At 45.4% G+C, this 22,176-nt stretch overlaps 1 protein-coding gene across 1 annotated transcript in view; it reads left to right on the top strand.

Annotated features, from left to right (window-relative positions):
• Positions 1-22,176, top strand: part of fer1l6 (fer-1 like family member 6) — a 75,639-nt gene that overhangs the window by 51,222 nt on the left and 2,241 nt on the right. Inside the window, exons 29-41 of the mRNA XM_082967247.1 lie at positions 3,119-3,163; positions 7,774-7,859; positions 8,166-8,297; positions 8,742-8,879; positions 9,095-9,222; positions 11,163-11,333; positions 11,929-12,083; positions 14,658-14,800; positions 15,088-15,176; positions 17,701-17,799; positions 19,654-19,895; positions 20,902-21,059; positions 21,996-22,096. Coding sequence (XP_082823373.1) covers positions 3,119-3,163; positions 7,774-7,859; positions 8,166-8,297; positions 8,742-8,879; positions 9,095-9,222; positions 11,163-11,333; positions 11,929-12,083; positions 14,658-14,800; positions 15,088-15,176; positions 17,701-17,799; positions 19,654-19,895; positions 20,902-21,059; positions 21,996-22,096 — 1,687 coding nt within the window. The remainder of the gene's footprint in view (positions 1-3,118; positions 3,164-7,773; positions 7,860-8,165; positions 8,298-8,741; positions 8,880-9,094; positions 9,223-11,162; positions 11,334-11,928; positions 12,084-14,657; positions 14,801-15,087; positions 15,177-17,700; positions 17,800-19,653; positions 19,896-20,901; positions 21,060-21,995; positions 22,097-22,176) is intronic.

A 22,176-nucleotide genomic window follows, 5' to 3' on the forward strand; every position in this document is an offset into this window, starting at 1 on the left:
AGTAACAGCAGTATACTGTAGGTAGGGGTAAAGGATAGATAATAGACAGTAACAGCAGTATACTGTAGGTAGGGGTAAAGGATAGATAATAGACAGTAACAGCAGTATACTGTAGGTAGGGGTAAAGGATAGATAATAGACAGTAACAGCAGTATACTGTAGGTAGGGGTAAAGGATAGATAATAGACAGTAACAGCAGTATACTGTAGGTAGGGGTAAAGGATAGATAATAGACAGTAACAGCAGTATACTGTAGGTAGGGGTAAAGGATAGATAATAGACAGTAACAGCAGTATACTGTAGGTAGGGGTAAAGGATAGATAATAGACAGTAACAGCAGTATACTGTAGGTAGGGGTAAAGGATAGATAATAGACAGTAACAGCAGTATACTGTAGGTAGGGGTAAAGGATAGATAATAGACAGTAACAGCAGTATACTGTAGGTAGGGGTAAAGGATAGATAATAGACAGTAACAGCAGTATACTGTAGGTAGGGGTAAAGGATAGATAATAGACAGTAACAGCAGTATACTGTAGGTAGGGGTAAAGGATAGATAATAGACAGTAACAGCAGTATACTGTAGGTAGGGGTAAAGGATAGATAATAGACAGTAACAGCAGTATACTGTAGGTAGGGGTAAAGGATAGATAATAGACAGTAACAGCAGTATACTGTAGGTAGGGGTAAAGGATAGATAGTAGACAGTAACAACAGTATACTGTAGGTAGGGGTAAAGGATAGATAATAGACAGTAACAGCAGTATACTGTAGGTAGGGGTAAAGGATAGATAATAGACAGTAACAGCGAGAGAGAACCAGAGAGAACAGTCTATGACTTGAGTGCCGGAGTTTTTTTAATTGTTGTTGTTGAGGTTTTTGGAGTCTTTTGAGTTTCTTTTCTTTATGAATACTGTAACTTTGGACAGCGCCTCACCTCTCATTGTTGTGTATTACCGTATTTCCATTCCAAACCTTGCTGTCATTGTTGTGTATTACCGTATTTCCATTCCAAACCTTGCTGTCATTGTTGTGTATTACCGTATTTCCATTCCAAACCTTGCTGTCATTGTTGTGTATTACCGTATTTCCATTCCAAACCTTGCTGTCATTGTTGTGTATTACCGTATTTCCATTCCAAACCTTGCTGTCATTGTTGTGTATTACCGTATTTCCATTCCAAACCTTGCTGTCATTGTTGTGTATTACCGTATTTCCATTCCAAACCTTGCTGTCATTGTTGTGTATTACCGTATTTCCATTCCAAACCTTGCTGTCATTGTTGTGTATTACCGTATTTCCATTCCAAACCTTGCTGTCATTGTTGTGTATTACCGTATTTCCATTCCAAACCTTGCTGTCATTGTTGTGTATTACCGTATTTCCATTCCAAACCTTGCTGTCATTGTTGTGTATTACCGTATTTCCATTCCAAACCTTGCTGTCATTGTTGTGTATTACCGTATTTCCATTCCAAACCTTGCTGTCATTGTTGTGTATTACCGTATTTCCATTCCAAACCTTGCTGTCATTGTGTATTACCGTATTTCCATTCCAAATCTTGCTGTCATTGTTGTGTATTACCGTATTTCCATTCCAAACCTTGCTGTCATTGTTGTGTATTACCGTATTTCCATTCCAAACCTTGCTGTCATTGTTGTGTATTACTGTATTTCCATTCCAAATCTTGCTGTCATTGTTGTGTATTACCGTATTTCCATTCCAAACCTTGCTGTCATTGTTGTGTATTACCGTATTTCCATTCCAAACCTTGCTGTCATTGTGTATTACCGTATTTCCATTCCAAATCTTGCTGTCATTGTTGTGTATTACCGTATTTCCATTCCAAACCTTGCTGTCATTGTTGTGTATTACTGTATTTCCATTCCAAATCTTGCTGTCATTGTTGTGTATTACCGTATTTCCATTCCAAACCTTGCTGTCATTGTTGTGTATTACCGTATTTCCATTCCAAACCTTGCTGTCATTGTGTATTACCGTATTTCCATTCCAAATCTTGCTGTCATTGTTGTGTATTACCGTATTTCCATTCCAAACCTTGCTGTCATTGTTGTGTATTACTGTATTTCCATTCCAAACCTTGCTGTCATTGTTGTGTATTACTGTATTTCCATTCCAAATCTTGCTGTCATTGTTGTGTATTACCGTATTTCCATTCCAAACCTTGCTGTCATTGTTGTGTATTACCGTATTTCCATTCCAAACCTTGCTGTCATTGTGTATTACCGTATTTCCATTCCAAATCTTGCTGTCATTGTTGTGTATTACCGTATTTCCATTCCAAACCTTGCTGTCATTGTTGTGTATTACTGTATTTCCATTCCAAATCTTGCTGTCATTGTTGTGTATTACCTTATTTCCATTCCAAACCTTGCTGTCATTGTTGTGTATTACCGTATTTCCATTCCAAACCTTGCTGTCATTGTGTATTACCGTATTTCCATTCCAAATCTTGCTGTCATTGTTGTGTATTACCGTATTTCCATTCCAAACCTTGCTGTCATTGTTGTGTATTACTGTATTTCCATTCCAAATCTTGCTGTCATTGTTGTGTATTACCGTATTTCCATTCCAAACCTTGCTGTCATTGTTGTGTATTACCGTATTTCCATTCCAAACCTTGCTGTCATTGTGTATTACCGTATTTCCATTCCAAATCTTGCTGTCATTGTTGTATATTACCGTATTTCCATTCCAAACCTTGCTGTCATTGTTGTGTATTACTGTATTTCCATTCCAAATCTTGCTGTCATTGTTGTGTATTACCGTATTTCCATTCCAAACCTTGCTGCCATTGTTGTGTATTACCGTATTTCCATTCCAAACCTTGCTGTCATTGTTGTGTATTACTGTATTTCCATTCCAAATCTTGCTGTCATTGTTGTGTATTACCGTATTTCCATTCCAAACCTTGCTGTCATTGTTGTGTATTACCGTATTTCCATTCCAAATCTTGCTGTCATTGTTGTGTATTACCGTATTTCCATTCCAAACCTTGCTGTCATTGTGTATTACCGTATTTCCATTCCAAACCTTGCTGTCATTGTGTATTACCGTATTTCCATTCCAAACCTTGCTGCCATTGTTGTGTATTACAGTATTTCCATTCCAAACATTGCTCTCCGATGGAGTAGACTCCTTGGGTAAGGACATGCCTAGCATAACAGAAGTTATTTATCGCATGGTTCCTTGGGTAAGGATATGGCTAGCATAATTCATCGCATGGTTCCTTGGTAGCATAACAGTGATAATTCATTGCATGGTTCCTTCCTTCCCTCCTTCTATCAATCCTTTTTGGTGGCAAGTGTAGTCCATTGCACCCCAATAGAATAGTGCTTTGGGGGAAGGCTGTGAAATGGTTGTGGGGGAGAAGGCCTATGGGTGTCACAAGGTCGGTATCCGTAGATGGTGTTACACCTAGCAACCTATTTAGCAACCATAGCAAACTGTAATTGCACCTTGGTTGCTTGGTGCTTAATAATTCAGTTATTTTCCTACATCTAACTGGACATCTAGAGGTTTACTTTGTTATTTATATATACAGTTGAAGTCGGAAGTTTACATACACCTTAGCCAAATACATTTAAACTCAGTTTTTACAATTCCTGATATTTAATCCCAGTATAAATTCCCTGTCTTAGGTCAGTTAGGATCACCACTTTATTTTAAGAATGTGAAATGTCAGAATAATAGTAGAGAGAATTATTTATTTCAGCTTGTATTTCTTTCATCACATTCCCAGTGGGTCAGAAGTTTACAATTTTGGGCCCATTCCTCCTGACAGAGCTGGTGTAACTGAGTCAGGTTTGTAGGCCTCCTTGCTCGCATACACTTTTTCAGTTCTGCCCACAAATTTTCTATAGGATTGAGGTCAGGGCTTTGTGATGGCCACTCCAATACCTCCTGCAGCAAAGCACCCCCACAACATGATGCCGCCACCCCCGTGCTTCTTGGTTGGTATGGTGTTCTTCAGCTTGCAAGCATCCCCCTTTTTCCCTCCAAACATAACGATGGTCATTATGGCCAAACAGTTATATTTTTTGTTTCATCAGACCAGAGGACATTTCTCCAAAAAAGTACGTTCTTTGTCCCCATGTACAGTTGCAAACCATAGTCTGGCTTTTTTTATGGCGGTTTTGGAGTAGTGGCTTCTTCCTTGCTGAGCGACCTTTTCAGGTTATGTCGATATAGGACTCGTTTTACTGTGGACATTGTGGTAAACCGTCCATCGCACCGTCTGGGGTAGTCGTGCCTTCGTTAAGTCTGTGAGGGGAGAAGCTATTGCGGCAAAGTTAGGTACAAATCGACTGTAGTAGCCTGCTAACCCCAGGAATGACTTCACCTGCCTCTTGGTTCGGGGGAATGACCATCCCCTAATGGCAGCGATTTTCTCAGGGCTTCACATTTCCCCTCCCGATCTGATAGCCCAGGTACTCCACCTCGGCGTAGCCCAGCTTGCACTTGTGGGGTTTTCGCAGTCAGACTTGCATCCCTTAGCGCATCCACCACAGCCTGTAATCTACAAAGATGTGACTCCCAACTGTCACTGTGCACAATGATGTCATCCAAATAAGGTTCATGAGTTCGCTGAATGGTCGCTGAATGGTCGCTGGCGCCCGAAAGGAAGAACCCGGTAGGCCGTCTTCTCCCGGGAGGCCGCTGCCAGCGGCACATGCCAGTACCCCTTCGTCAGGTCCAAGGTGCTGACGTATCTCCGGGCCAGTGGAACCTGTTCCTGATCCGCTCCCTGGTTTTCTCCATCCCCAGGTGTTCCCCAAGCAGGTGGGTGTGGGCAAGCTGCAACACAGTCCTAACATCCTGGCTGGGTATGAGTAACAAGTCTTTTGTCTTTACTACCTGATACAATAAATTATGCTTGATTGCGAAGTGGGGGTAGCGCCACTCACTTACCCCAGGTAACAGCACGCCATCCACCGAAATCACCTGGCCCCTAGCATTCTGGAGATTGGGGTCTTCTAACTGGGCCATCCCGAACTGACCCGTGAGGATTCCCGTGTCCGGAGGTCCGTTTAGGGCCTCCACCTCCATAAAGGAGAGCCTGGGGTCTTCCTGGCATGGTGGCTCGCTTGCCGGAGTGGGGTCGTCTCCCTCCTCCAGGTCCGACTCGGGCCCAGTGGACACCTCTCATGGATTGCACTGGCCACCATCCGTTTTCCTTTTCTTCCTACCTCACGTGCGCGCCTCCCCAGGTCCCTCCTCCACAGTGCCTGGAAGAGAGGGCAGGCTCGACCGAGTAGAACGGACACGGGTAGGTTAGGAACAGCCCCCACACGCATCTGGCACTCCCCCCTTGGGGTGGTTATCCTCACTGGCACCGTTGGATACCTCTCCGTGTCTCCGTGTACACAGGACACCGTCACCTCCTCGTCCCCCGGTTCCTCCTTCCCCTCTCGTGTGAGCCACTGCGGGTGGGCCAGGGTCACCATGCTGCCGGAGTCCAGCAGAGCGCTGGTGTCGATGCCATTGATTCGTACAAGAACCATCGGAGGGGCCGTCTCGGTGTGCGCCCAACAGGAGGTGACGTAACTCGTCATCCGGTTTACTCCAGAGCTGGGGGATACGGAGCGCATGGCCTCCTCCCGGCCGGGACAGCTCCACGCGAGGTGCCCCGGCTCACCACACCAATAGCAGCGTCTCTGATCTAGGTCCAACAGCCGCTGATGTCGTCGGTTTAGGTCACCCTCCCACTTCACAGCCTTGGCTGGTTCCGTCCGGGCCCCCTTCAGCCCCTCACCTCTCTTTGTGTTGTTCGTCCCCCTTGCTGCATCCCCTCTCTCCGCTCAGGCCCCTCTCAGCAGGTCCTGGGTGTTCTGGTGAATTTACACATCGGTCAGCAATTCTGCAGGCTCACCGTCTTCTTCATCTCGTATGGCAGCGCCCGAAGGTATTGGTCCAGGACGAGCTTGTCGATCATCGGGAGGGACGGTACGTCAGTCAGTAGCCAGCCCCTGGTCAGGAGCACCAGGTCGCTCATCTGAGCACAGGGGGAAAGGGTGGGGTCAAAGGCCCAGTCGTGGACCAGTTGTGGATGGCGTGCGAAACTGAATCCATAATGGCTCAGGATCTCACGTCTGAGTCCCTCATAATTCGCGGCCTGGTCAGCGTTCAAGTCAAAGTAGGTATTTTGAGCCTTCCCAGGGAGGTAGGGTGCCGACAGGCTGGCCCGCTTGGGCCATCCTTCCCTCTGTACCGTCCTCTCGAAGGTGCACAAATAGGTCTCCACGTCATCTTCCTCCCTTAACTTAACCAGGAACTGATTCGGGCCAGACTCCTGAGCCCTCCCAGCCTTCAACTGGGCTACCTCCACTACCAGTCTGAGGTTTTGTTGGCGCTGCTCCTCCAGCGCTTGCTCCTGGAGAGCCTGTTACTTCTGCTGGCTGAGGATAAACAGAGCCACCAGCTCCTCCATGGTAATCTCCGTACGCTCGACCCCATGGCACCCAAAGCTACTGAGTTTCCCGCATTCTCCACCATATGTGGTAATTAAAAAATATATATATTTAACCTTTATTTAACTAGGCAAGTCAGTTTAGAACAAATTCTTATTTACAATGACGGCCTAGAAACAGTGGGGTTAACTGCCTTGTTCAGGGGCAGAACGACATATTTTTACCTTGTCAGCTCGGGTTGTCGATCTAGCAACCTTTCGGTTACTGGCCCAATACTCTAACCACTAGGCTACCTGCCGCCCCGGTAAACCGTTGGGGTTGTTGGGTTGAGCGTGCAGAGAGTAAACACAGAGACCGGGACGTTTTAGTCAATAAACAACTTTACTAGGCCATAAAATCAAAATAATCACGTAGGTTTGGCTCGGTCCTTCGGCTCCGTGTCGGTCTCTCTCCCGGTTCTCTCTCCCGCGGTGTGCCATAGTGCTCCTTTCATTTGGCCTCCACGGCTGGTTGGCGCTTTCCCATAATTACCTCCATTTGGAGCCATCCGTGTCGGAGTGTCCAGCTCGTGTACTCCCAGCAGAGGGAGCCAACGTCGCAGCACGTACCTCCCCTCTATTACCATCCCCCGGGTTAGACCTCCTGGGATACCACAATATAGATTATTTTGTAACTGTGTCCTTCAGCATCTTCACAAGGTCCTTTGCTGTTGTTCTGGGATTGAATTGCACTTTTCGCACCAAAGCACGTTCATCTCTAGGAGACAGAACGCGTCTCCTTCCAGAGCGGTATGACGGCTGCGTGGTCCCATGATGTTTATACTGGCGTACTATTGTTTGTACGTGGTACCTTCAGGCGTTTGGAAATTGCTCCTAAGGATGAACCAGACTTGTGGAGGTCTGAATTTTTTTTTCTGAATTCTTGGCTGATTTCTTTTGATTTTCCCATGATGTCAAGCAAAAGAGGCACTGAGTTTGAAGGTAGGCCTTGAAATACATCCACAGGTACACCTCCAATTGAATCAAATGATGTCAATTAGCCTATCAGAAGCTTCTAAAGCCATAACATCATTTTCTGGAATTTTCCAAGCTGTTTAAAGGCACAGTCAACTTAGTGCATGTAAACTTCTGACCGACTGGAATTGTGATGCAGTGAATTAAAAATTACTTGTATCATGCACAAGTTAGATGTCCTAACCGACTTGCCAAAACAATAGTTTGTTAACAACAGATTTGTGGAGTGGTTGAAAAACATGTTTTAATGACTCCAACCTAAGTGTATGTAAACTTCCGATTTCAACTGTATGCGTGTGAATGTCAGTCATTTATTTCCTGTTGCCCTAGTCAGTGGACAGCAGGATGGAGACAAGAAGAAGAAACCAATATTGAAAGTCTCTCAGGAAGGTGTGTCCAAACTGGCAACTCTACAGGTAAAAGCTGCCGCATGTTCTCTGGTCCTGTCACAAGTAAAATACGGAGGTGTCATTAATTACCCTTTTCAACCAATCATATAAGTGCACGTGTGTATTAGTTATTTGAAGCTTTTCTGTGTATGAACATGTACAGTTTTTTTTTTTATACTATGTTTCTGTGTATTGTAAGGTTATTAAAATGTTTAATATTGTCATGTTCTGATGAGATCACATTGATATGTAAACCCTCTAACTGTATAGCAGTGTGTGTATTTGTTCTGTACCATATTGCTGAGTATGAACGCTATGTAAATCCCCTGTAAGCTCTATGACAAAGAACTGGAGTCAGAGTTTGGTCCGTTTGATGACTGGGTCAACACCTTCGAGCTGTTCAGAGGGAAAGCCAACGACGAGGTTGGGCGTTCTAGTGAGGAGAGGTTTGTTGGGAAGTTCAAGGTGAGTGGTTCTGTGCGTTTTTTTTTCGTCATGAATCTTGTTCTGGAGGCAACGTTGCAAAACGGTCACCAGCTGGTACGGCCACAAAATCATAAAATCAGATTTTAAACCTAACCGTAAACACACTGCTAACCCTAATACCTAATCCTAACCTTAAATTAAGACCGAAAAAGCAAAAACAAATTGAGTTTGCAGCCGGTCTATCTAACTGGAGATCACTCAGTTCTGCCTCCAGGACAAGAGTCATGACAATAAACGTCCACCTGCGGTTCTAGCTCGGTCCCCGATCTGTTCCAACTCCTATGACTTGGCAAGACAACACAAACAGATCTGGGGACCAGGCTACAGTGATTGGAATATTATGCTATGTAACCACTATAAAAGAATGCATTCGTTTTGGTCAGGGTCAGTAATGACGATTCAAACTCCTGTGTACACATCTAGGGTCGGTTCTGCTTGTACAAGCTAACTGAGGAAGATGATGTGTGGGAGGAGAGTCCAAACTCGAGCCAGTTTAAGATCACCCGAGGGATCCCACCCAACACCTCCGTCAAGGTTCTCATCAGGGTTTACATCGTATCTGTGAGTAGTAGTGGTAATAGTAGAACCTTTTGGGTTGACTGTGACCGTGAGAGATGTGTCATCATTGACCTGGGTCATCATGTTCCCTAGGGCACACTGTAGCAAAACATTTTGCAATGGAAGACAACAACAACAACAACAATATATATCTGTGTTATTTTCTTTCATTTGGTTCCAAATGAACACAACCCTGGGTATATCTGTTCGTCCCTCAGGCATCCAACCTCCACCCAGCCGATACTGATGGGAAGTCTGACCCCTACATCGTTCTGAGGCTGGGGAAAACTGAGATAAAAGACAGAGACAACTACATCCCCAAGCAACTCAACCCAGTCTTTGGCAGGTGGGAGAATTAACTTCTATGGGCTATGTGGGACGCTAGCGTGTCACAGCCAGTGAAATATCAGGGCGGCAAATTCAAAAACAACAAAATGTCATAATTCAACTTTCTCAAACATACAACTATTTTACACCATTTTAAAGATACAATTCTCCTTGATGTAACCACATTGTCCGATTTCAAAAAGGCTTTACAGCGAAAGCAAAACATTAGATTATGTTAGGAGAGTACATAGACAAAAATAATCACACAGCCATTTTCCAAGCAAGGACATGTGTCAATAAAACCCAAAACACAGCTAAATGCAGCACTAACCTTTGACGATCTTCATCAGATGACACTCCTAGGACATTATGTTACACAATACATGCATGTTTTGTTCGATAAAGTTCATATTTATATCCAAAAACAGCATTTTACATTGGCGCGTGATGTTCAGAAAATGTATTTCCCACCAAAACCTTCGGTGAATGTGCACATCAATTTACAAAAATACTCATCATAAACGTTGACAAAATATATAACAATTATTTAAAGAATTATAGATAGACTACTCCTGGATGCAACCGCTGTGTCAGATTTTAAAATAGCTTTACGGAGAAAGCACATTTTTCAATATTCTGAGTACATAGTTCAACCATCACGGCGAGCTATACAGATACCCGCCAAGTTCTGGGGTCAACTAAACTCAGAATTAGTATTATAAATATTCATTTACCTTTGCTGATCTTCATCAGAATGCACTCCCAGGACTCCTACTTCCACAAGAAATGTTCTTTTTGTTCGAAATACTCCATATTTATGTCCAAATACCTCCGTTTTGTTCGTGCGTACAGATCACTTATCCAAAGGCATAACGAGCGAGCGCGGTACCAGAGACGAAAAGTCCAAATGTTCCATTACCGTACTTAGAAGCACGTCAAACGCTGTTTAAAATCAATCTTTATGGTATTTTTAACGTAAAATTGTGATAATATTCCAACCGGACAGTAGCATATTCATTCAAGAAGAAAAAGAAGGAACGGCGCGCTCGCGGGACCGCGCATATCCAATCCCTTTGTCCACAGGCAGTCCACTGATTGACTGAGCTCCCAATATCTGCCCAGTGACGGGAGAATGCTGAAAAAACTTTCTGAAGGCTGTTGACAGACAATGGAAGCCTTAGAAAGTGCAACGTGACCCCACAGAAACTGTAGTTTTAATAGAGAATCAAAAGAACTACAATTCTCAGACTTTCCACTTCCTTGTTGGATTTTTCTCAGGTTCTTGCCTGCCATATGAGTTCTGTTATACTCACAGACACCATTCAAACAGTTTTAGAAACTTCAGAGTGTTTTCTATCCAAATCTACTAATAATATGCATATTCTAGTTTCTGGGCCAGAGTAGTAACCAGTTTAATTTGGGTACGTTTTTCATCCGGCCGTGAAAATACTGCCCCCTACACCCCAACAGGTTAAGCGGGTGTGGTATATGGCCAATATACCACAGCTAAGGACAGCCCTTAGCCGTGGTATATTGGCCATATACCTTATTGCTATTATAAAATGGTTACCAACGTAATTAGAGCAGGAAAAATACATGTTTTGTCAATACCAGTGGCATATAGTCTAATATACCACGGCTGTCAGCCAATCAGCATTCAGGGCTCGAACCACCCAGTTTATAATACATTTTATACCATCCTTTAACAGAAGCTGTTTCCCTGGTTATATTTTAGTCAGTTGAGCAAGCAAACATTTACAAAATCCAGTATGCTGATGGATGTCAGTGCAGAAAGAACCAATTGTTTTAACATCATATCCATTGGATTTTATTCCCACCCAGGAAGGATTTTATACTATTTTTAACAAGCGGTTTAGTCAGCTGAACAAAAGCATCATGCACTGTATGTTGGCAGAGATGAAAAATTGAACTTCACATCCTTTGTCCTGTTCCCACCAGGTCCTTTGAGATCCAGGCTACGTTTCCTAAAGATTCCCTGCTGACTACTCTGATCTATGACCATGACACCATCGGGACTGACGATCTGATCGGGGAGACATGTATAGATCTGGAGAACCGCTTCTACAGTCGACACCGGGCCACCTGCGGACTGCCCACTGAGTACAGCATGTGAGGAAACACCTTCTTCTTCACCCTTGGTTTTGGTCTCTTCTTTCTGCCTTACTCTTATCTCCTCATTGGATATTATTGTGTTGTGTTCTCTCCATCTGTCTTAGTGACGGTTATAACGTCCGGAGGGACTCCACTAAGCTGTCAGAGTTACTGACAGAGACATTCATTATGTCATGTTTATAACCGTGTCATGATGCTGTTATAACATGTTATCCACGTGTCTTAGTGACGGTTATAACGCCCGGAGAGACTCCACCAAGCTGTCAGAGTTACTGACAGAGACATTCATTATGTCATGTTTATAACCATGTCATGATGCTGTTATAACATGTTATCCACGTGTCTTAGAGACGGTTATAACGCCCGGAGAGACTCCACCAAGCTGTCAGAGTTACTGACAGAGACATTCATTATGTCATGTTTATAACCGTGTCATGATGCTGTTATAACATGTTATCCACGTGTCTTAGAGACGGTTATAACGCCCGGAGAGACTCCACCAAGCTGTCAGAGTTACTGACAGAGACGTTCATTATGTCATGTTTATAACCGTGTCATGATGCTGTTATAACATGTTATCCACGTGTCTTAGTGACGGTTATAACGCCTGGAGAGATTCCAGCAAGCCATCCGAGCTGTTGACTAAGCTCTGTAAGGAGAACAGGCTAGATGGACCTTACTTCCGACCCGGAAGAATCACCATCGGGGAGAAATCCTTCGCTGGGAAAACACTGTTCATGGACGAAGGTATTTAACTTCATGGATTTGTTTATTTCTTTTTTGCTAAACCGATTAAAATAACGACCTGAAAATGAAGCCAGCGACTGCATACACGTCACAGTGACAGCCAGCGACTGCATACACGTCACAGTGACAGCCAGCGACTGCATACACGTCACAGTGACAGGCAACGACTGCATACACGTCACAGTGACAGGCAACGACTGCATACACATCACAGTGACAGGCAACGACTGCACCACGTCACAGTGACAGGCAACGACTGCATACACGTCACAGTGACAGGCAACGACTGCATACACGTCACAGTGACAGGCAACGACTGCATACACGTCACAGTGACAGCCAGCGACTGCATACACGTCACAGTGACAGGCAACGACTGCATACACGTCACAGTGACAGGCAACGACTGCATACACATCACAGTGACAGGCAACGACTGCACCACGTCACAGTGACAGCCAGCGACTGCATACACGTCACAGTGACAGGCAACGACTGCATACACGTCACAGTGACAGGCAACGACTGCATACACGTCACAGTGACAGGCAACGACTGCATCACAGTGACAGGCAACGACTGCATCACGATACAGTGACAGGCAACGACTGCATCACGTCACAGTGACAGGCAACGACTGCATACACGTCACAGTGACAGGCAACGACTGCATCACAGTGACAGGCAACGACTGCATCACGATACAGTGACAGGCAACGACTGCATCACGTCACAGTGACAGGCAACGACTGCACCACGTCACAGTGACAGGCAACGACTGCATACACGTCACAGTGACAGCCAGCGACTGCATACACGTCACAGTGACAGGCAACGACTGCATACACGTCACAGTGACAGGCAACGACTGCATACACGTCACAGTGACAGGCAACGACTGCATACACGTCACAGTGACAGGCAACGACTGCATCACAGTGACAGTGACAGGCAACGACTGCATCACGTCACAGTGACAGGCAACGACTGCATACACGTCACAGTGACAGGCAACGACTGCATCACGTCACAGTGACAGGCAACGACTGCATACACGTCACAGTGACAGGCAACGATTGCATACACGTCACAGTGACAGGCAACGACTGCATCACAGTGACAGGCAACGACTGCATCACGATACAGTGACAGGCAACGACTGCATCACGTCACAGTGACAGGCAACGACTGCACCACGTCACAGTGACAGGCAACGACTGCATACACGTCACAGTGACAGCCAGCGACTGCATACACGTCACAGTGACAGGCAACGACTGCATACACGTCACAGTGACAGGCAACGACTGCATACACGTCACAGTGACAGGCAACGACTGCATACACGTCACAGTGACAGGCAACGACTGCATCACAGTGACAGTGACAGGCAACGACTGCATCACGTCACAGTGACAGGCAACGACTGCATACACGTCACAGTGACAGGCAACGACTGCATCACGTCACAGTGACAGGCAACGACTGCATACACGTCACAGTGACAGGCAACGATTGCATCACAGTGACAGTGACAGGCAACGACTGCATACACGTCACAGTGACAGGCAACGACTGCATACACGTCACAGTGACAGGCAACGACTGCATACACGTCACAGAGACAGGCAACGACTGCACCACGTCACAGTGACAGCCAGCGACTGCATAGACGTCACAGTGACAGGCAACGACTGCATACACGTCACAGTGACAGGCAACGACTGCATACACGTCACAGTGACAGGCAACGACTGCATCACAGTGACAGGCAACGACTGCATACACGTCACGGTGACAGGCAACGACTGCATACACGTCACGGTGACAGGCAACGACTGCATACACGTCACGGTGACAGGCAACGACTGCATACACGTCACAGTGACAGGCAACGACTGCATACACGTCACAGTGACAGGCAACGACTGCATACACGTCACAGTGACAGGCAACGACTGCATACACGTCACAGTGACAGGCAACGACTGCATCACAGTGACAGTGACAGGCAACGACTGCATCATGTCACAGTGACAGGCAACGACTGCATACACGTCACAGTGACAGGCAACGACTGCATCACGTCACAGTGACAGGCAACGGCTGCATACACGTCACAGTGACAGGCAACGACTGCATACACGTCACAGTGACAGGCAACGACTGCATACACGTCACAGTGACAGGCAACGACTGCACCACGTCACAGTGACAGGCAACGACTGCATCACAGTGACAGTGACAGGCAACGACTGCATACACGTCACAGTGACAGGCAACGACCTCATACACGTCACAGTGACAGGCAACGACTGCATACACGTCACAGTGACAGGCAACGACTGCATACACGTCACAGTGACAGGCAACGACTGCATACACGTCACAGAGACAGGCAACGACTGCACCACGTCACAGTGACAGGCAACGACTGCATACACGTCACAGTGACAGGCAACGACTGCATACACGTCACAGTGACAGGCAACGACTGCATACACGTCACAGTGACAGGACTTGTGTGTATTTCCATCCAATAAGGTACTGATTATTATGTACTGCTGTACACAGAGCAGACGGTGGAATCCTATGAACATCTGGCTCTGAAGATCCTTCACAGATGGGCTGAGATTCCAGGGGTGGGGTGTAGACTTGTCCCAGAGCACATCGAGACACGGACTCTGTACAACAAGGCCAGGCCTGGGATGGACCAGGTAATACATCTCTTATATCAAATTCATAACTTTTACTTCTTTTTTTTTAAAGATATTATGCAATTTGTTCAACTTCACAAGTATGTGTGTGTGTGTGTGTGTGTGTGTGTGTGTGTGTGTGTGTGTGTGTGTGTGTGGGTGTGTGTGTGGGTGTGTGTGTGTGTGTGTGTGTGTGTGTGTGTGTGTGTGTGTGTGTGTGTGTGTGTGTGTGTGTGTGTGTGCGCGTCCGTGTGTGTGCGCGTCCGTGTGTGTGCGCGTCCGTGTGTGTGTGCGTCCGTGTGGTTCAGGGCCAGCTCCAGATGTGGGTGGACATGTTCCCCATGGATATGCCCCACCCAGGCCCCTCTGTGGACATCTCCCCTCGTAAACCTAAAGGGTAAGGCTTCGTCCCTCTGTATCACCAGGGCAGCTATACGACAGATAGGCCCCAATACAAGACCAATATACCTCAAACCAGGCCAGTTCAATACTAGACCAATATAGACCAGCCCAGTTCAATACAGACCAATATACCCCAGGCCAGTTCAATACAGACCAATATACCCCAGGCCAGTTTAATACAGACCAATATAACCCAGGCCAGTTCAATACAGACCAATATACCCCAGGCCAGTTCAATACAGACCAATATACCCCAGGCCAGTTCAATACAGACCAATATACCCCAGGCCAGTTCAATACAGGACCAATATACCCCAGGCCAGTTCAATACAGGACCAATATACCCCAGGCCAGTTCAATACAGACCAATATACCCCAGGCCAGTTCAATACAGACCAATATACCCCAGCCCAGTTCAATACAGACCAATATACCCCAGCCCAGTTCAATACAGGACCAATATACCCCAGGCCAGTTCAATACAGACCAATATACCCCAGGCCAGTTCAATACAGGACCAATATACCCCAGGCCAGTTCAATACTAGACCAATATAGACCAGGCCAGTTCAATACAGGACCAATATACCCCAGGCCAGTTCAATACAGACCAATATACCCCAGGCCAGTTCAATACAGACCAATATACCCCAGCCCAGTTCAATACAGACCAATATACCCCAGCCCAGTTCAATACAGGACCAATATACCCCAGGCCAGTTCAATACAGACCAATATACCCCAGGCCAGTTCAATACAGGACCAATATACCCCAGGCCAGTTCAATACTAGACCAATATAGACCAGGCCAGTTCAATACAGGACCAATATACCCCAGGCCAGTTCAATACAGACCAATATACCCCAGGCCAGTTCAATACAGACCAATATACCCCAGGCCAGTTCAATACTAGACCAATATACCCCAGGCCAGTTCAATACAGACCAATATACCCCAGGCCAGTTCAATACAGACCAATATACCCCAGGCCAGTTCAATACTAGACCAATATACCCCAGGCCAGTTCAATACAGACCAATATACCCCAGGCCAGTTCAATACAGACCAATATACCCCAGGCCAGTTCAATACAGACCAATATACCCCAGGCCAGTTCAATACAGACCAATATACCCCAGGCCAGTTCAATACAGACCAATATACCCCAGGCCAGTTCAATACAGACCAATATAACCCAGGCCAGTTCAATACAGACCAATATACCCCAGGCCAGTTCAATACAGGACCAATATACCCCAGGCCAGTTCAATACAGACCAATATACCCCAGGCCAGTTCAATACAGACCAATATAACCCAGGCCAGTTCAATACAGACCAATATACCCCAGGCCAGTTCAATACAGGACCAATATACCCCAGGCCAGTTCAATACAGACCAATATACCCCAGGCCAGTTCAATACTAGACCAATATACCCCAGGCCAGTTCAATACAGGACCAATATACCCCAGGCCAGTTCAATACAGACCAATATACCCCAGGCCAGTTCAATACAGACCAATATACCCCAGGCCAGTTCAATACAGACCAATATACCCCAGGCCAGTTCAATACAGACCAATATACCCCAGGCCAGTTCAATACAGATCAATATACCCCAGGCCAGTTCAATACAGACCAATATACCCCAGGCCAGTTCAATACAGACCAATATACCCCAGGCCAGTTCAATACAGACCAATATACCCCAGGCCAGTTCAATACAGACCAATATACCCCAGGCCAGTTCAATACAGACCAATATACCCCAGGCCAGTTCAATACAGACCAATATACCCCAGGCCAGTTCAATACAGACCAATATACCCCAGGCCAGTTCAATACAGACCAATATACCCCAGGCCAGTTCAATACAGACCAATATACCCCAGGCCAGTTCAATACTAGACCAATATACCCCAGGCCAGTTCAATACAGACCAATATACCCCAGGCCAGTTCAATACAGACCAATATACCCCAGGCCAGTTCAATACAGACCAATATACCCCAGGCCAGTTCAATACTAGACCAATATACCCCAGGCCAGTTCAATACAGACCAATATACCCCAGGCCAGTTCAATACAGACCAATATACCCCAGGCCAGTTCAATACAGACCAATATACCCCAGGCCAGTTCAATACAGGACCAATATACCCCAGGCCAGTTCAATACAGACCAATATACCCCAGGCCAGTTCAATACAGATCAATATACGCCAGGCCAGTTCAATACAGACCAATATACCCCAGGCCAGTTCAATAAAATTCATTGATTCATTGATCCTGTGAAGGTATGAGTTGAATCATTGATTCATTGATCCTGTGAGGGTATAAGTTGAATCATTGATTCATTGATCCTGTGAAGGTATGAGTTGAATCATTGATTCATTGATCCTGTGAAGGTATGAGTTGAATCATTGATTCATTGATCCTGTGAAGGTATGCGTTGATTCATTGATTCATTGATCCTGTGAAGGTATGCGTTGATTCATTGATTCATTGATCCTGTGAAGGTTTGAGTTGAGAATCATCATCTGGAACACTGAAGATGTGATTCTGGAGGACACCAACATCCTCACAGGAACACAGTCGAGTGACATCTACGTTAAAGGGTGAGTGGAGCGACGGTGTTTTCAGACGTTGATGATTAGATTACATTCAGCTCATCGCTGAAGATCAGGCTTCTGAAACGGACCTCGATGGACCTTGTCGGTTCGGGTTTTTGAATACTCGTTTTACAGATCTATTATTTACCTGACTCGACCTTACATTCTCAGTCCTTTAGCAGACTCTGTTTACCAGAGCGAGTTACAACCAGCACGTTCAATCACACGACATCACAATCACTAGTAACAACTCACCGCGGCCTGGCTGGTCTAGTTGTAAGGCCACAGCCTCCGGCACACAGGTCTATGGCGCACAGGTCTATGGCGCACAGGTCTATGGCGCACAGGTCTATGGCGCACAGGTCTAGGGTACACAGGTCTATGGCGCACAGGTCTAGGGCGCACGGGTCTAGGGCGCACGGGTCTACGGCGCACAGGTCTATGGCACACAGGTCTATGGCGCACAGGTCTAGGGTACACGGGTCTAGGGTACACAGGTCTAGGGTACACGGGTCTAGGGTACACAGGTCTATGGCGCACAGGTCTAGGGTACACGGGTCTAGGGTACACAGGTCTAGGGTACACAGGTCTATGGCACACAGGTCTAGGGCGCACAGGTCTAGGGTACACGGGTCTAGGGTACACGGGTCTAGGGTACACAGGTCTATGGCACACAGGTCTAGGGCGCACAGGTCTAGGGTACACGGGTCTAGGGTACACAGGTCTAGGGTACACAGGTCTAGGGTACACAGGTCTAGGGTACACAGGTCTAGGGTACACAGGTCTACCAACCTCTATCTTTCTCTACTGTCATCCGTTCTATCTTTCTCTACTGTCATCCTCTATATATCTTTCTCTACTGTCATCCTCTATATATCTTTCTCCACTGTCATCCTCTATCTTTCTCTACTGTCATCCTCTCTATCTTTCTCTACTGTCATCCTCTATATATCTTTCTCCACTGTCATCCTCTATCTTTCTCCACTGTCATCCTCTATCTTTCTCTACTGTCATCCTCTCTATCTTTCTCTACTGTCATCCTCTATATATCTTTCTCTACTGTCATCCTCTATATATCTTTCTCTTCTGTCATCCTCTATATATCTTTCTCCACTGTCATCCTCTATATATCTTTCTCTACTCTCATCCTCTATATATATTTCTCTACTGTCATCCTCTATATATCTTTCTCTACTGTCATCCTCTATATATCTTTCTCTACTGTCATCCTCTATATATCTTTCTCCACTGTCATCCTCTATCTTTCTCTACTGTCATCCTCTCTATCTTTCTCTACTGTCATCCTCTATATATCTTTCTCCACTGTCATCCTCTATCTTTCTCCACTGTCATCCTCTATCTTTCTCTACTGTCATCCTCTCTATCTTTCTCTACTGTCATCCTCTATATATCTTTCTCTACTGTCATCCTCTATATATCTTTCTCTTCTGTCATCCTCTATATATCTTTCTCCACTGTCATCCTCTATATATCTTTCTCTACTCTCATCCTCTATATATATTTCTCTACTGTCATCCTCTATATATCTTTCTCTACTGTCATCCTCTATATATCTTTCTCTACTCTCATCCTCTATATATATTTCTCCACTGTCATCCTCTATATATATTTCTCCACTGTCATCCTCTATCTTTCTCTACTGTCATCCTCTCTATCTTTCTCCACTGTCATCCTCTATATATCTTTCTCTACTGTCATCCTCTATATATAATTCTCCACTGTCATCCTCTATATATCTTTCTCTACTGTCATCCTCTATATATAATTCTCCACTGTCATCCTCTCTCACTCGACAGGCTGAAAATTATATTAGTATAATTGTATACTTTTTTTCCCCAGGTGGCTTAAAGGCATTGAGGACGATCGCCAGGAGACTGATGTTCACTACAACTCTCTGACTGGAGAGGGTAACTTCAACTGGCGCCTGGTGTTTCCCTTTAACTACCTGCCTGCCGAGAAGGTTGTGGTCATCAGTAAGAGGGGGAGCATCTTCTCCCTGGACAAGACAGAGCAGAAGCTACCGGCCGTGTTGGTCATGCAGGTCTGGGACTTTGACAGGCTGTCGTCTGACGATTTCTTGGGTAAGTGATAAGAGAATTATCTAATAAAGGTAAATGAATCAATAAACCATGATGAATTATTAGTCATACAGCAGGGTTAATGAATAATCAATGTAACGATCAATGTAGGGATCGATTGGTCTGATTAGTTCCGGAAAGTCCAGGAACCACTGGAGAGGGAAAGAAATGTGTGAATGCAATTAGTATAGAGAGATAGAGAAGCAGATGGTCAAGGGAGTAAAACTTCAGAGAGTTCCTATCCTTGAAGGAAAGGAACAGGCTGAGCCAGAAGGTGATAAACAGTGTGAGAAGTTTATGGGGGATGCAGGTCACCAACGGATTGTGTGTAAATGCATGTGCGTAAGTAAGCAAGAACTATATAATGACTGTTTTGTTATCCTGACGCCAGAACGTTCTCATGAATAAAGCTACAGAAACCTTTTGCAGAAAGCTGAGTCCTTGCCTAATTATTATAACCTATTGTCTTACAAACCTTGGGCATTAGTCAAGGCGAATTGATTATTGATTATTATCATCAAGATATAAAATTCTTATAACAATAAGAGAGAGAAAGACTGGTTTGACTCCTTTCCCTGGGCTGTAAGACAGTAGGCAATGGGAGGAAGTGGGAACAGGTTTATTTCAATGATCACGATCAGGTATTCCTGATTAATCAGGGAAATCACATCCCAACCCAGCACGTTTATTTTCCCATTAACACTGTATGTGTGAAACACGAGTTAAGATAAATGTTTCTCTGTTCTCATACTTCCTGTATGAGTGAAACAAGAGTTAGGATAGATGTTTCTCTGTTCTCATACTTCCTGTATGTGTGAAACAAGAGTTAGGATAGATGTTTCTCTGTTCTCATACTTCCTGTATGTGTGAAACAAGAGTTAGGATAGATGTTTCTCTGTTCTCATACTTCCTGTATGTGTGAAACAAGAGTTAAGATAAATGTTTCTCTGTTCTCATACTTCCTGTATGAGTGAAACAAGAGTTAGGATAAATGTTTCTCTGTTCTCAGGTACTGTGGAGCTGGACTTACATGGGTTTCCCCGCGGGGCCAAGTCAGCCAAGGCCTGTAAGATGGACATGCTGTTGGACAGCGTTGAGACGATCTCCATCTTCCAACAGAAGAGGTCCAGAGGCTGGTGGCCCTTTGTCAAGGCTGGGGAACTCACGGTACCAAATACTATTCAACACCTTTTACTATGATGACAACTAGACCGATTCGCCTTTAATGGCACCCTAATTACCTTATTATATAGTGCACCACTGTTGATCAGAACCCAATGGGGTCTAGTAGGTGCCGTGTGGGACGAGGACAAACTCACAAATCAACCTGTTTTGCCCCGCGGCACTTGTGCGAGGATTGAATAGGTGAATGAGCAATATGTCTAGGAGGTAGGGACTAGGGGTTATATCTCCTGTCTAGGAGGTAGGGACTAGGGGTTATATCTCCTGTCTAGGAGGTAGGGACTAGGGGTTATATCTCCTGTCTAGGAGGTAGGGACTAGGGGTTATATCTCCTGTCTAGGAGGTAGGGACTAGGGGTTATATCTCCTGTCTAGGAGGTAGGGACTAGGGGTTATATCTCCTGTCTAGGAGGTAGGGACTAGGGGTTATATCTCCTGTCTAGGAGGTAGGGACTAGGGGTTATATCTCCTGTCTAGGAGGTAGGGACTAGGGGTTATATCTCCTGTCTAGGAGGTAGGGACTAGGGGTTATATCTCCTGTCTAGGAGGTAGGGACTAGGGGTTATATCTCCTGTCTAGGAGGTAGGGACTAGGGGTTATATCTCCTGTCTAGGAGGTAGGGACTAGGGGTTATATCTCCTGTCTAGGAGGTAGGGACTAGGGGTTATATCTCCTGTCTAGGAGGTAGGGACTAGGGGTTATATCTCCTGTCTAGGAGGTAGGGACTAGGGGTTATATCTCCTGTCTAGGAGGTAGGGACTAGGGGTTATATCTCCTGTCTAGGAGGTAGGGACTAGGGGTTATATCTCCTGTCTAGGAGGTAGGGACTAGGGGTTATATCTCCTGTCTAGGAGGTAGGGACTAGGGGTTATATCTCCTGTCTAGGAGGTAGGGGGTAACATGTTTTGGTTGTTGTCTCCAGGGGAAAGTAGAGGCGGAGTTCCACCTGGTGACATCAGAAGAGGCAGAGAAGAATCCGGTTGGTCGAGCCCGCAAGGAGCCAGAACCACTGGAAAAACCCAAGTATGAGCTGCATTTTATATTGACTAATTACAAAACGATTCTATTCCTCCTCCTGCTTCATGAACCCATTTAACATGCAG

Source organism: Salmo salar, chromosome 21 (assembly GCF_965601325.2).
Source record: "Salmo salar chromosome 21, fSalSal1, whole genome shotgun sequence".
Taxonomy (NCBI): Eukaryota; Metazoa; Chordata; class Actinopteri; order Salmoniformes; family Salmonidae; genus Salmo; species Salmo salar.